The 17070-nt window shown below is 39.7% G+C and overlaps 1 protein-coding gene across 1 annotated transcript in view; it reads left to right on the forward strand.

The window, feature by feature from the left end:
* GMPS (guanine monophosphate synthase) overlaps positions 1–17070 on the forward strand; it is a 175838-nt gene that overhangs the window by 112202 nt on the left and 46566 nt on the right. The window contains exons 13-14 of the mRNA XM_053710074.1: positions 4164–4279; positions 13759–13889. Coding sequence (XP_053566049.1) covers positions 4164–4279; positions 13759–13889 — 247 coding nt within the window. The remainder of the gene's footprint in view (positions 1–4163; positions 4280–13758; positions 13890–17070) is intronic.

The following is a 17070-nucleotide window of genomic DNA, read 5'->3' on the forward strand; positions in this document are numbered from 1 at the left end:
TAAAATATGGAAAAAATATATCTGTTGGTGTGAATCCAATGGATTCCCATGGAATAAGATAAAAATTCCTAAGATTCTCTCCTTTCTTCAAGAAGGTTTGGAGAAAGGATTATCTGCAAGTTCTTTAAAGGGACAGATCTCTGCGTTATCTGTCTTACTACACAAAAGACTGGCAGCTGTGCCAGATGTTCAAGCATTTGTTCAGGCTCTGGTTAGGATCAAGCCTGTTTACAGACCTTTGACTCCTCCCTGGAGTCTAAATCTAGTTCTTTCAGTTCTTCAAGGGGTTCCGTTTGAACCCTTACATTCCATAGATATTAAGTTACTATCTTGGAAAGTTTTGTTTTTGGTTGCAATTTCTTCTGCTAGAAGAGTTTCAGAGTTATCTGCTCTGCAGTGTTCTCCTCCTTATCTGGTGTTCCATGCAGATAAGGTGGTTTTGCGTACTAAGCCTGGTTTTCTTCCTAAAGTTGTTTCTAACAAAAATATTAACCAGGAGATAGTTGTACCTTCTTTGTGTCCGAATCCAGTTTCAAAGAAGGAACGTTTGTTACACAATTTGGACGTTGTCCGTGCTCTAAAGTTCTATTTAGAGGCTACTAAAGATTTCAGACAAACATCTTCCTTGTTTGTTGTTTATTCTGGTAAAAGGAGAGGTCAAAAAGCGACTTCTACCTCTCTTTCCTTTTGGCTTAAAAGCATTATCCGATTGGCTTATGAGACTGCCGGACGGCAGCCTCCTGAAAGAATCACAGCTCACTCCACTAGGGCTGTGGCTTCCACATGGGCCTTCAAGAACGAGGCTTCTGTTGATCAGATATGTAAGGCAGCGACTTGGTCTTCACTGCACACTTTTGCCAAATTTTACAAATTTGATACTTTTGCTTCTTCGGAGGCTATTTTTGGGAGAAAAGTTTTGCAAGCTGTGGTGCCTTCCGTTTAGGTGACCTGATTTGCTCCCTCCCTTCATCCGTGTCCTAAAGCTTTGGTATTGGTTCCCACAAGTAAGGATGACGCCGTGGACCGGACACACCAATGTTGGAGAAAACAGAATTTATGCTTACCTGATAAATTACTTTCTCCAACGGTGTGTCCGGTCCACGGCCCGCCCTGGTTTTTTTTTTTATCGGGTCTGATGAATTATTTTCTCTAACTACAGTCACCACGGTATCATATGGTTTCTCCTATATATATTCCTCCTGTCCGTCGGTCGAATGACTGGGGTGGGCGGAGCCTAGGAGGGATCATGTGACCAGCTTTGCTGGGACTCTTTGCCATTTCCTGTTGGGGGAAGAGAATATCCCACAAGTAAGGATGACGCCGTGGACCGGACACACCGTTGGAGAAAGTAATTTATCAGGTAAGCATAAATTCTGTTTAAGTTTACAACTACTCCTGGCTAATGTGCAACCCAGATATAATAGGATTCATCATTTAGATTGTTTATATTAAATCAGGTTATATGGGACTATGCTTTGCATGATATCGTGCTGAGCTTATTATTTACACTTAGCCCTAGATTGATGGGAGTTATTCAAACTGATGTGCGCTATTATCTGTTTGCACAATTATTAGCGGATCACTTGCCTTTGCTGATTATATGTACTGTATAGATAAATGTGGTTTTGTCCTGTTAGTTGCAGCCCTACAGCATTCCAATTCTTACCAAAGATGTACAGCAAGGTAAAAGTCAGGGCTCTGAGCAGACCACTCAAGTTTCTCCACACCAAACTTGTCAAAATTATGTCTTCATGGGCCTTGCTTTTTACAGTAAGGCACTATGCATTCTGGTAGATAATGATCTTGCATCTGCCACACCCAGATTCGTCCATCAGACTTTAAGAAAGTAAAGTGTGATTCATCATTCCAAGGAGCAAGTTTCCACTGCTTTTAGAGTCCAGTGGCTGCATGCTTTACACCACTACAGTTGCACGGCCATGGAAACCCATTTAATGAAGCTCCTGACAAACAGTTATTGTGCTGATGTTTCTTCCAAAGGCAATTTGAATCTCTGTAGTGAGTGAAACAGGTGATTTATACATTATGTCCTTCAGCACTTGTGTGGTCTACCACTTTGTGGCTGGGCTGTTGTTGCTCCTACGTGCTTCTACTTCAAAATAGTAGCACTTACAATTAACTGGGGCAGGATCTAGTAGGGTAGAGATTTCATGAACTGACTTGTAGCATCCAATATATTCCCTTTTTTTTTTATATCGAAAGGGACATGATTCCAAAATGTTGAAGCACTTATGCAGCATATCTGTACAAATCTGACCAAATATCACCTGAACCGCTTTGTGTAAAAAAAAGGAGATATTTTACCGCAAAAGTTCCTCAGTAGCCACATCCCATTGTAAAGGGACTTTGGGCAAAATTTATTAAGCCCCGAAAAAATGTGCCTATAAAGTTGCGATTATTTCCGCAATAGTTTGCAATGTGTGAAGTAAGAAAATGTCACCAGTATTTATCAAAATTCTAGACATTTTTCAAGCAAAAGGTTTTTTTTTTTTTGCGATTTCAAGGGAATCGCCGATCTGGTCGTCTTGCGAAAATATAATTTTCACTTTTATTTATCAATCTTAACTTTAGCTACCAGTAAATAGTTTTATTGTTTTTATCTTATTATAACAGAATAAATTAATCACACTTATATATTATTAAAGTTATTTTTATTTTGCTCCATTTTTGATGCTCTTTCATCGAGGAAGGTTGCCCATTTATTGTAGCTTATCTTTGTTCTTTTGAGTACACTTATTTCAATTGCACTCTAAATTATTTTACTTTTTTATAAATCTATATATACAGTACTTTTTTGTTATTTGATTCTTCTTCTTTGTGTTCTGCCTCTTGTTATGTGCGATTCCAAACCCTAAAAACATCCATTATGCAAGAAAAAGAAATGTTTCCATTTTCCCTCCAGACAAAAAGCAATATCTTAATTTTTTCACTGCCTCACAACCTACAAATTGGCAAGATTAAAAACCGTGAATATTACATATGCCGCTTTTCATAAATATATGAGAACTGTAAATATATATGGGTATTTAAAAATGACAGTAGAGATTAATACAAGAATTAGGCATTCCCAGACAACTTATTTACATATATTAAAGACTTGCAAATGATCATGAGTCAATTTGTTTGCAGATATGAAAAGTTGCTTAATTGGCGCATAACCTTTCATAAATATGGTAATATAATTTGTGAGCTGTTTTTTTTTTTTTTTTGTGACAACAAACGTAAGATTTGTCTTACTTTCAATTTGATAAATTTTGCCATTTATGCTAGTCCCAGGACTTGTAAGGGAGCGTGCATCTGGCATGTTATTTCCCTCCTCAGTTTAAGGACATTTATTATGAAATCTCGTGAGATCACAGTAAAGCAATGTGCAACGTCACTACTGATGAAGCTGATTGGCTGATGTGAAGGATAACTTTTCACAGAGCACTTGCACTTGTGAGCTGAAGAATTGTGAGGTAAAATATCTTTCTTTATTGCATAGAGATGTTCATGTGATATTTTCTTTTCTGCCTTTTACAGTTATGCAGCATAACATTCAAGTAATTTAGCATATGGGTATTATGGCCCTTTTAATGTATGTTTGCTTTTTTCCTCTTTACATCAGTTGTCAAATGTTTCTCTTGGTTAAATTTACATCCACACAAACACACACTGTTAAAACATTTTATCAAACACTGCTGAAATGTAGTGCTCAAGACACGTGCACACTCTAGGGGCCTACATGAGTATTTTGTCATCGAAAGGAGCTAAGTTTCAACAAAGGAAACAAACGCATAGAGTTAAATTTTTGGTAACACTAAACTTGAAAGAATATAAAATCTTTATTTGTGTCTGGATCATTATTTATTTATTTTACTTCTGTGTCTCTCTTAAATGTAATAATACATTTATTTTCCTATTCATTTACCTTGATCAATATATCTCACTTTATTATGAGTGGTGGTCTTAGATCGTTTCTTTTATGGATTTGATAACTTTATTAACTGTGAATATATGAGAGCACATTGAAGTTTGTGATATATGGCATGGATTTAATAAATAAAGAAATGTATCTTTGCAATTTTCATTTGTTTTTACCATTATTTTTTATATGGTGAAACGAGATTAAAATGATTTATTGTTTGTTTTGTTTTGTTTTTTAGGGTGACTGTCGCTCTTACAGCTATGTGTGTGGAATCTCCAGTAAAGATGCTCCACACTGGGAATCCTTAATGTTTCTGGCTCGGCTAATACCCCGCATGTGCCACAATATCAACAGGTACACCACTTGTTTTCTTTTATTGATATCTGCAGCATAAAATACCTATCTAAATTCTTCAATTTGACTTATGACACATTAGATTTTGCAATTAGTCTCATGGGTGTTTCAATAAACAAATTTATTTTAATGTTTGTTTTTGCAATCGTAATGAAGTTGTTGAGCGCTAAAGCTGCCTGGCAGTTCTATGGAGCCCTGCAATAGGCTTCAAGGTATTTGCTTGCTTTACATTTTTATACATTTGCTAACTTCCTTTTTTTCTGTGTCTTTTCTTATGTCCTATGAGTAGCTTTTCTAGTTATTCTAATTGAGGAGTGTGGGCAAAGAACTGTTGTGACCTAGATTACGCTCTAAGCTCTGCACATAGTTTATTAATGTTATGTGCAGAGATTTTCCTCTGATGTATGTAGTATAGCTTTACAAACAGCCATTGATGTTAGCTGCTATTATATCTGACTTGGGACTGTAGCAAAATAGCAAGCTGTGTAGGCAGTGGGTATTATAGCTAGCTGATGTCAAGAGTGCAGAAGCAGACCTGTTTATACTTTTTCACTACTTTAGCTGCATATTGTTTAATACATGTGTTTGACACATGTTCAATTATATATAATTCTTTATTAAAACAGGTTAGATTACAAGTGGAGCTTAAAAATCTTAGCACTATTGTATGTGAACATTGCTAAAGCACAATCAATAGCGATTCAATTTTTTCACTCAAGTCCTGATTTTTATTTATTTTTTCTCTCTAGAGCGATAGTCTTGTGTGTGTGCTAACATCTGCATGTTGATAGCACAAGTAGTGAAGTTTCATGTAGTTCTGTGCTACCCTAATAATAATAATAGTTTACATCATGTCTTTAAAAATAACTAATTTTTACAGTGCTTTTTTGGATTTTGGTTGAGCACAAAAATAATTCACCACTTGTAATATGCTTGCTAATAGCGCTCCCTGCACTATACATTTAAAAGTATCTCTAGTAGCTCTAAAAATGTTTTATTTTAACAATCCACTTGTACTACCTGATTGTATGTTATTCTTTGTGCAGGGTTGTGCTGTAGATAAAACATCTTACTCTATCAATTGTGCTCCACTTGTAATCTAGCCTTGTATTTTTGTTTTGACTACAATGTCCCCTTAACTCAATCCGACGTGTATATATACTTTGTGCGGTACTTTGGGTATCGTACCACACCACGTATATATAAGTCGTCGCTTCAGGATGCTCCAGCACTCTTGGCTGTTAAAGGGGCAGTAAACGTTCAGAATAATGGTATATAATTCTGCACACAGTGCAGAATTATATAACATTATTTTAGCGGTAACTTCAAAAATTAAATGTATTTCCAGATTTTGAAGTGTAAAGTTGGAATCTACTGAGCGGGTCTTGGATATCCAAAGCACTTTGCGGACTTACTGGCTAGTCACAGCACGCCCGGTCGCGCTATTGGACTAAATGTAGCTCGCTCTTGCTCTGGTCTAGTAGCGGGAGCGAGCTACATTTAGTCCAATAGCTGTGTGAAGAATTATATAACATTATTCTCAACGTTTACTTTCCCTTTAAGTTACAGCCGAGATCTGGATCTCCTGAAGCTTCAGGCATCTGCCGCATATGGAGCCAGAGCGCGATCGGTGCTTCGCCTCCATATGAGGGCAGATGCCTGATCGTAAGACGGTGACACTGTGTGTCACCGTCTGTATAGATCTTCTGTTGGTGCCGGCGGTAGGTGTGGGCGGGCGGCCCAGCAGGGGAGGCGGGAGGGAGTGGGAGGTCCCTACGCTACGGAAATGTGGGGGCCCTAAACTAAAGATTGCGGATGGGGGACACACGACACGACAGAAAATATAATAAACAAAAATTTAAAAAAGTTTTATAGGTACTGGCAGGTAGCTACCAGTACCTAAGATGGCGCCTAACAGAAGGGGGAGGTTTAGAGAGTTGTTTGGGGGGGAATCAGGGAGGTTGGGGTGTAAGGGGGGATCCTACCCTGGAGAAATATATTTCTTCTGTTAAGTGTGATCAGTCCACGGGTCATCATTACTTCTGGGATATTAACTCCTCCCCAACAGGAAGTGCAAGAGGATTCACCCAGCAGAGCTGCATATAGCTCCTCCCCTCTACGTCACTCCCAGTCATTCTCTTGCACCCAACGACTAGATAGGAGGTGTGAGAGGGCTATGGTGATTATACTTAGTTTTATATCTTCAATCAAAAGTTTGTTATTTTAAAATAGCACCGGAGTGTGTTATTACCTCTCTGGCAGAGTTTGAAGAAGAATCTACCAGAGTTTTTGCTATGATTTTAGCCGGAGTAGTTGAGATCATATTGCTGTTTCTCGGCCATCTGAGGAGAGGTAATCTTCAGATCAGGGGACAGCGGGCAGATGAATCTGCATAGAGGTATGTAGCAGCTTTTATTTTCTGACAATGGAATTGATGAGAAAATCCTGCCATACCGATATAATGTCATGTATGTATACTTTACACTTCAGAGAATTACACTGTAAGAAGTACATAAAGCTGTTTAATAACTAGAAATTATGTTTAACGTTTTTGCTGGAATGTAAAATCGTTTTCATTTGCTGAGGTACTGAGTGAATAAATGTTTGGGCACCATTTTTCCACTTGGCAGTTGCTTAAATCTGTTTTTTTCTGTCAGTTTCTGTTCTCCCTCACTGCTGTGTGTGAGGGGGAGGGGCGGTTTTGGCGCCTTTTCTATGCATCAGTTATTTCAGTCAGCAGCTCATTGTATTTCCTGCATGATCCGGTTCATCTCTACAGAACTCAGGGGTCTTCAAACTTATTTTGAGGGAGGTAATTTCTCTCAGCAGAGCTGTGAGAATTATAGTTTGACTGAAATAAAAACTTTTATTCTGTAATTTGTTTCCTGCTTTCAGAAATTGTTATCTTTGTTAATGGGATTAAACCTTTGCTAAAGTTGTGTTGTTTACAAGGATTGAGGCTATAACTGTTTCAATTTATTAATTTTCAACTGTCATAGATTTTCTGTGCTTCTTAAAGGCACAGTACGTTTTTAATTGAATTGTATTCCAAGTTGCAAGTTTATTTGCTAGTGTGTTAAACATGTCTGATTCAGAGGATGATATCTGTGTCATTTGTTGCAATGCCAAAGTGGAGCCCAATAGAAATTTATGTACTAACTGTATTGATGCTATTTTAAATAAAAGTCAATCTGTACAAATTGAACAAATTTCACCAAACAACGAGGGGAGAGTTATGCCGACTAACTCGCCTCACGTGCCAGTACCTGCATCTCCCGCTCGGGAGGTGCGTGATATTGTAGCGCCGAGTACATCTGGCCGGCCATTACAAATCACATTACAGGATATGGCTTCTGTTATGACTGAAGTTTTGGCTAAATTACCAGAACTAAGGGGTAAGCGTGATCACTCTGGGGTGAGAACAGAGTGCGCTGATAATATTAGGGCCATGTCAGATACTGCGTCACAGGTTGCAGAACATGAGGACGGAGAACTTCATTCTGTGGGTGACGGTTCTGATCCAAACAGACTGGATTCAGATATTTCAAATTTTAAATTTAAACTGGAAAACCTCCGTGTATTACTAGGGGAGGTGTTAGCGGCTCTGAATGATTGTAACACAGTTGCAATACCAGAGAAAATGTGTAGGTTGGATAAATATTTTGCGGTACCGACGAGTACTGAGGTTTTTTCCTATACCTAAGAGAATTACTGAAATTGTTTCTAAGGAGTGGGATAGACCCGGTGTGCCGTTCTCACCCCCTCCGATATTTAGAAAAATGTTTCCAATAGACGCCACCACACGGGACTTATGGCAAACGGTCCCTAAGGTAGAGGGAGCAGTTTCTACTTTAGCTAAGCGTACCACTATCCCGGTGGAGGATAGCTGTGCCTTTTCAGATCCAATGGATAAAAAATTAGAGGGTTACCTTAAGAAAATGTTTGTTCAACAAGGTTTTATATTGCAACCCCTTGCATGCATTGCGCCGATCACGGCTGCAGCGGCGTTCTGGATTGAGTCTCTGGAAGAGAACATTAGTTCAGCTACTCTGGACGACATTACGGACAGGCTTAGAGTCCTTAAACTAGCTAATTCATTCATTTCGGAGGCCGTAGTACATCTAACTAAACTTACGGTGAAGAATTCAGGATTCGCCATTCAGGCACGCAGGGCGCTGTGGCTAAAATCCTGGTCAGCTGATGTTACTTCTAAGTCTAAATTGCTTAATATACCTTTCAAAGGGCAGACCTTATTCGGGCCCGGGTTGAAAGAGATTATCGCTGACATTACAGGAGGTAAAGGCCATGCCCTGCCTCAGGACAAAGCCAAAACTAAGACTAGACAGTCTAATTTTCGTTCCTTTCGTAATTTCAAAGCAGGAGCAGCATCAACTTCCTCTGCACCAAAACAGGAAGGAGCTGTTGCTCGCTACAGACAAGGCTGGAAACCTAACCAGTCCTGGAACAAGGGCAAGCAGACCAGGAAACCTACTGCTGCCCCTAAAACGTCATGAATTGAGGGCCCCCGATCCGGGATCGGATCTAGTGGGGGGCAGGCTTTCTCTCTTCGCCCAGGCTTGGGCAAGAGATGTCCAGGATCCCTGGGCGCTAGAAATAATATCTCAGGGATACCTTCTGGACTTCAAATCCTCTCCTCCAAGAGAGAGATTTCATCTGTCAAGGTTGTCAACAATCCAGACAAAGAAAGAGGCGTTTCTACGCTGCGTACAAGAGCTCTTGTTAATGGGAGTAATCCACCCAGTTCCACGATCGGAACAGGGACAGGGGTTTTACTCAAATCTGTTTGTGGTTCCCAAAAAAGAGGGAACTTTCAGACCAATCCTGGACTTAAAGATCCTAAACAAATTTCTAAGAGTTCCATCGTTCAAGATGGAAACTATTCGAACAATTTTGCCCATGATCCAAGAGGGTCAGTACATGACCACAGTGGATTTAAAGGATGCTTACCTTCACATACCGATTCACAGAAATCATTACCGGTATCTAAGGTTTGCCTTTCTAGACGGGCATTACCAATTTGTAGCTCTTCCATTCGGATTGGCTACAGCTCCAAGAATCTTCACAAAGGTTCTGGGCACTCTTCTGGCGGTACTAAGACCGCGAGGAATTTCAGTAGCTCCGTACCTAGACGACATACTGATACAAGCTTCAAGCTTTCAAACTGCCAAATCTCATACAGAGTTAGTACTGGCATTTCTAAGGTCACATGGATGGAAGGTGAACGAAAAGAAAAGTTCACTCGTTCCACTCACAAGAGTTCCCTTCCTGGGGACTCTTATAGATTCTGTAAAAATGAAGATTACCTGACAGAGGACAAGTTAACAAGACTTCAAAGTGCTTGCCGCACCCTTCATTCCATTCAACACCCGTCAGTGGCTCAATGCATGGAGGTAATTGGCTTAATGGTAGCGGCAATGGACATAGTACCCTTTGCTCGCCTACACCTCAGACCACTGCAACTGTGCATGCTAAGTCAGTGGAATGGGGATTACTCAGACTTATCCCCTTCTCTGAATCTGGATCAAGAGACCAGAAATTCTCTTCTTTGGTGGCTTTCTCGGCCACATCTGTCCAGGGGGATGCCATTCAGCAGACCAGACTGGACAATTGTAACAACAGACGCCAGCCTTCTAGGTTGGGGTGCCGTCTGGAATTCTCTGAAAGCTCAGGGACAATGGAGTCAGGAGGAGAGTCTCCTGCCAATAAACATTCTGGAATTGAGAGCAGTTCTCAATGCCCTCCTGGCTTGGCCCCAGTTGACAACGCGGGGTTTCATCAGGTTTCAGTCGGACAACATCACGACTGTAGCTTACATCAACCATCAGGGAGGGACACGAAGCTCCCTAGCTATGATGGAAGTATCAAAGATAATTCGCTGGGCAGAGTCTCACTCTTGCCACCTGTCAGCAATCCACATCCCGGGAGTGGAGAACTGGGAGGCGGATTTCTTAAGTCGTCAGACTTTTCATCCAGGGGAGTGGGAACTTCATCCGGAGGTCTTTGCCCAAATACTTCGACGTTGGGGCAAACCGGAGATAGATCTCATGGCGTCTCGACAGAACGCCAAGCTTCCTCGTTACGGGTCCAGATCCAGGGATCCAGAAGCAGTCCTGATAGATGCCCTGACAGCACCTTGGGACTTCAGGATGGCTTACGTGTTTCCACCCTTCCCGATGCTTCCTCGATTGATTGCCAGAATCAAACAAGAGAGAGCATCAGTGATTCTAATAGCACCTGCGTGGCCACGCAGGACTTGGTATGCAGATCTGGTGGACATGTCATCCTGTCCACCTTGGTCTCTACCTCTGAAACAGGACCTTCTGATTCAGGGTCCCTTCAAACATCAAAGTCTAACTTCTCTGAAGCTGACTGCTTGGAAATTGAACGCTTGATTTTATCAAGACGTGGGTTTTCTGAGTCAGTTATTGATACCTTAATACAGGCTAGGAAACCTGTTACCAGAAAGATTTACCATAAGATATGGCGTAAATACCTATATTGGTGTGAATCCAAAGGTTACTCTTGGAGTAAGGTTAGGATTCCTAGGATATTGTCTTTTCTACAAGAAGGTTTAGAAAAGGGTTTATCCGCTAGTTCATTAAAGGGACAGATCTCAGCTCTGTCCATTCTGTTACACAAACGTCTGTCAGAAATTCCTGACGTCCAGGCTTTTTGTCAGGCTTTGGCCAGGATTAAGCCTGTGTTTAAAACGGTTGCTCCACCATGGAGTTTAAACCTTGTTCTTAATGTTTTACAGGGCGTTCCATTTGAACCCCTTCATTCCATTGATATAAAGTTGTTATCTTGGAAAGTTCTATTTTTAATGGCTATTTCCTCGGCTCGAAGAGTCTCTGAGTTATCAGCCTTACATTGTGATTCTCCTTATTTGATTTTTCATTCGGATAAGGTAGTTCTGCGTACTAAACCTGGGTTCTTACCTAAGGTAGTTACTAACAGGAATATCAATCAAGAGATTGTTGTTCCTTCTTTATGCCCAAATCCTTCTTCGAAGAAGGAACGTCTACTGCACAACCTGGATGTAGTCCGTGCTCTAAAATTTTACTTACAGGCAACTAAGGAATTTCGACAAACGTCTTCTCTGTTTGTCGTTTACTCTGGGCAGAGGAGAGGTCAAAAAGCTTCTGCTACCTCTCTTTCTTTTTGGCTTCGTAGCATAATTCGTTTAGCTTATGAGACTGCTGGACAGCAGCCTCCTGAAAGGATTACAGCTCATTCCACTAGAGCTGTGGCTTCTACTTGGGCCTTTAAGAATGAGGCCTCTGTTGAACAGATTTGCAAGGCTGCAACTTGGTCTTCGCTTCATACTTTTTCCAAATTTTACAAATTTGACACTTTTGCTTCATCGGAGGCTATTTTTGGGAGAAAGGTTCTTCAGGCAGTGGTTCCTTCTGTATAAAGAGCCTGCCTATCCCTCCCGTCATCCGTGTACTTTTGCTTTGGTATAGGTATCCCAGAAGTAATGATGACCCGTGGACTGATCACACTTAACAGAAGAAAACATAATTTATGCTTACCTGATAAATTCCTTTCTTCTGTAGTGTGATCAGTCCACGGCCCGCCCTGTTTTAAGGCAGGTAATATTTTTTAATTTATACTCCAGTCACCACTTCACCCTTGGCTTTTCCTTTCTCGTTGGTCCTTGGTCGAATGACTGGGAGTGACGTAGAGGGGAGGAGCTATATGCAGCTCTGCTGGGTGAATCCTCTTGCACTTCCTGTTGGGGAGGAGTTAATATCCCAGAAGTAATGATGACCCGTGGACTGATCACACTACAGAAGAAAGGAATTTATCAGGTAAGCATAAATTATGTTTTTTAAAAAAAAACAAAATACATTTTATTTAAAAAAGAAAAAAGCCTTATTTTTTTTCATTTTTGCAGACTTTCTGCCTGTTGCCAGTAGGGGGTGGGGGAGGGAAGAGAGCTGTTTGGGGGGGATCAGGTAGGGGTCAGGGTGGGGAGTGTCAGGTAGGAGGCTAATCTCTACACTAAAGCTAACATTAACCTATTAAGCTACCTAATTAACCCCTTCACAACCAGGAATAATAGAAGTCTGTTGCACAGCTGCAATTAGCGGCCTTCTAATTGCCAAAAAGCAAAGGCATATCCATATGTCTGCTATTTCTGAACAAAGCGGATCCCAGAAAAACTTTTACAAACATTTGTGCCATGATTGCACAAGTAGTATGTAAATAATTTCTGTGAGCAACCCAAAGTTTGTGAAAAAAAAGTACCATTTTTTTTTTATTTGATGGCATTTGGCGGTGAAATGGTGGCATGAACTATACCAAAATGGGTCTAGATCAATTCCCTGGATTGCCTACTTAAATAAATAAATACACATATATAATATATATATATATATATATATTTATATATATATATATATATATATATTTGATAGGTAAATAAAAAAAACAAGGCTGTATTTCTGTTTAAATGGAGTGATAGCAAAAATGCTAAAAATGCTCTGGTATTTTGGCAAGTTTTTGTCTTGAAGTCCCGGTAGTGAAAGCATTAAAGTGAAGGTCAATTGTACCTGAATTCACAGCACCCATGTAAACATTATCACCTAAGTATTATAGTCGCTAACATATTTTTTATAAAAGTATATCATTTTCGAGTAAAATATATATATATAATTCCGCCGTTTCTTATCTTTACTCCTCCCCTGCTCCACTTCCTTGTTTCCATCTAGTGACGTAGCGAGCGTATCAACAAGCTCACCATGTCACTTCAAAGCTCGTGCACAACACCAGTTTCAATATGCGCATGCCATATTTTAAACACATTCGCGCATGCGTACAAAATTTCCACATTATTTTTGGGCGTATGGTGAAACGATAGTTCCCTGTTTTTTTTAGTTGAAACGACACTGTTATTTTGCCTGCTTTCTTCGCTTGCGCTGAGTAGTAATGAGTGACTCAATGTATCAAGTGAAGACATACAGCCTAATACGCATGCGCTTATCATGCACGAGCATGAAGACAATGACGATAGCCACAGTTACACGCATGCGCACTAGAGATTGATGACACGTGAAAAAAGGGGCAGGACGCCACAGGGGAAGTAAAGGAATTGGCTGTAAGAATGAAAAAAGATGTCAATCAATAGAGGGAAAATGACGGGCGGACAATTGCGGTAATACGGAGGCTAATTGTAAGTTAAAATTTTAAAAGAAAAAAATAAATTACAAGATTTTGATCACTGAACATCATGCTGATTTCACATGTAAAGTATAAAAATTTAAACTAGAGCAACGGACTTGAACTTCAGTTTAAGTAGTTCAGAGCTGGGCAGACTGCTGAACAAGAATAAAAGCGGGGGGAGGGGGGGGGGGCATATGTTTTCCGATTCTTTTATGAAACTTTAAACAGCAGGTGGCTTGCAACAGTTTGTGTTGTTTCTAGAAACTATTTTTGTTTTCATTTCTTTTTAGAGTTGTTTATGTATATGGGCCACCAGTCAAAGAACCCCCCTCTGATGTTACTCCTACCTTTTTAACAACAGGAGTGCTTAGCACGTTGCGGCAAGCAGATTTTGAGGCTCACAATATTCTAAGAGAGTCTGGTAAGTAACAGTTCTAAATAAATTACATACTTTCTGGTAAGGGTAAACAATTCTGATGGTTTTCATGCTCAGTGTTGGAGCATTTAATAAATTAATGTATAGCCTTAGTTCTATGTTTGTGATACTGAAACTGTAGAGTTAACCCTTTGGATTCAGAGCTTGGCAAATAATGGGTGGGTGGTCACCATGGTAAGTTGATGCTTAGTTTTGTGCCACTGATCATTTATATAGCCCATCTGGGAGTGTTTTTGTACAATTGCATAGTTTTGCTTATTTTTTTAATAACATGCTGATTTTCAGACTTTTAACCAAGCCTCAAAATATGAAATGTAGACTGAAGTCTACAGATTCCTGCTTCCTCTTGTTTGTGTAATGGATCTTCTCATATGCAGGAAAGGGGGGGGTGGTGTCTATTATTTGCAGTTATATGAAAATTGGTGTATACTGTCCCTTTTTAAGCCCAGATTTGCTCCTAATAAGGCAAGGAATTAGTAGGCGGAGTTTGGCTAAAAACAATTGAATCAAACAATATGTTAAATTGCTAATGTTTAGACTTGGCTGATATGTTATTCTATAGCAAGAGAACTAAAATGTCATGCAATTAAAACGTTTAATATTCCTTTTAACCTGTTGAGCAGGCTGTAGTTTCAATATTAATGTACTTTTTAACTCCATGAAAAGCAATGATTTACTTTCAATGTGTGTAAATTGAGAATGGTCGTGGCAAGAAAATCTTAAATAGATACTAAATTCAAATTTTGTTCTTTCATGATTCAGATAGATCATGCAATTTTAAGCAACTTTTTGATTTACTCCTATTATCAAATTTTTCTTCGTTCTCTTGCTATCTTTATTTGAAAAGCAGGAATCTAAGCTTAGGAGACGGACCATTTTTGTTTACATTTAGCCACCAATCAGCAAGCGCTACCCAGCTGCTGAACAAAAACTGGGTTGGCTCCTAAGGTTACATTCCTGCTTTTCAAATAAAGATACCAAGAGATCGAAGAAAATTTGATAATAGCAGTAAATTAGAAAGTTGCTTAATATTACGTGCTCTTTCTGAATCATGAAAGAAAACATTTGGGTTTCATATCCCTTTTAACACCGTACAGCCAGAACAAATCGCTGTTTGAAGAGAACAGTCAAATACAGAGCAGCAGCACATTGACTGAGTGACTGGCTCACATGTATTTTATTTTCCTAGCCTTTCCCGGTCTGCAAAGATGTGACTCCTGAAAGTAAGACATTCTTGTGAGCAATGCAACTTTTTTATTACTACATTTCTACCTTATAATTATATAATGTTGGACCAAGAGCAAAGGAAGCAAATTTGTATACTAGACCTTTTAAAAATGTAATAATGTTTATTTTATTTTTTTCCTGCAGCTAATTTGCAATACAATTTTCATCTGCTGCATTATATTACAAAAAAGAACTTTAAAAATTGCTTTATTCTCCAATGAATCCAAACATTGCAACTGAGGTGGTGCTTTAGTGTCACTCCCTAATTTAAAAATTAATTTCTTTTTAATGACACGATGAGTTCACGGATCATCTAATTACTACTGGGAATACCACTCCTGCCCTGCCGGAAGCGGCAAAGAGCACCACAGCAAAGCTGTTAAATATCACCTCCCTTCCCTCCCAACCCAGTCATTCTCTTTGCCTACGTTAAGAGCAAGGAGGTGGTAAATTAGGTGTTAGAAAATATTCTTCAATCAAGAGTTTATTATTTATTTTAAAACTAGTGCAAGATTGTGCTGCTTTGTTCTAGGGTGTAGCCGTAGTCCATATCAGTCTCTTCAGTAGAGCAGTGGTGGCTTTAAAGCAATGGGAACTTGTGGGACATAATTCTCACTGCCCCTCCCATATGTTGATGCTGCCCTAACCCTGAAAACCTGAGGGACTTTTACTCAGGACTTTCCTTTATTTCACAGGTCCATGTGAGGCAGAGGACCTCTCAAACGTGGAACTGCCTTGCTGTCAGGCAGAAGATGAGGTAAGTGCTGTCTTGCTTTCTGGGGGATATAAGATAACACTCAGAAAAAAGGTTGGGCACTTTGTTTATTATTGAATGGGACAGACCTCATCACTAACAAAATCATAGACTCCCCTAGGAGCATAGGGAGTACGAAGAGTCAGTTCCACAGCACCTTAAATAAAACGTCCTTTTATTTAAAATAAAAGGACGTTTTATTTAAGGTGCTGTGGAACTGACTCTTTGTACTTCACATGTTGAGCTAGTGGTCGCTAGCTAATCCTACGTGAACCTGGCCAACCGGCCACATACTTGTTTGCTGGGTCTTCCTAATTTGTTTGTTACAGCTAGGAGCATAGGGGATACCTTGGGCAGCCTAGATGCAGGCACTGGGGCTGGTTTAATTATTGCGGTTGTTCCACATCTCCTGGCGGTTTTATAACTTAAATAACCAACCGGGAGTTTTCTTCTTGACACGCCCATGATGGGAGGTACTCAAGGAAGCAGCAATTGATTGTGCGCCCTTTTTCCGGTCACTCCGCTCCATTATAGGACATACTACACATCTCTATATTATAGCTACTTGTTAACACCGGAGATTGACATAACTGCGTGTTAACAGCTGAGACCGACTGTGCGACTGAAATCCAAGTTGCGTGGACATACGGCTCCTGCTCAGAGGAGGTAGGCACCTCAGCAAAGTATTGATGAGGTGTAGAGGTGTTTGCAAGTTTATTTTAGCATTTTAAGCTTCTCTATACTACAATTACTTAAACGGAATAAAAAGTTAGTTTATTATTTAAAGAAACAGTAACGTTTTTTTTCATGTTTTTGCATTTTATTAAAAAATTTAATTATTTTATGTTAATTTGTTAATTGTGAGTTAAAAGATGGACCAAGAGGCCTTACAAAGTGTCACTTGTTCTTTATGTTTTAATGCCAATGTGGAACCACCAATCCCTTTCTGTTCCTCTTGTATTGAGAGAACTTTAAGCTACAGGGATAGACTTTTTTTTGAGCCAACATTTTCCAAAGAGGATGCTGTTCAGGAATCTAATGACAATGTTCAATATATGCCGCAGCTTTCTCCTAAAGTGTCCCAAATTTTACCGCCCTCACATGCAGTGCCCTGCGCTTCCTCTCTAGCTCCCGCTGGAGTTACTTTAAAAGACATCGCTTCACTTCTGCAGTATCAGATGCGTT

This window comes from Bombina bombina, chromosome 4 (genome assembly GCF_027579735.1).
Source record: "Bombina bombina isolate aBomBom1 chromosome 4, aBomBom1.pri, whole genome shotgun sequence".
In the NCBI taxonomy this organism is placed as follows: Eukaryota; Metazoa; Chordata; class Amphibia; order Anura; family Bombinatoridae; genus Bombina; species Bombina bombina.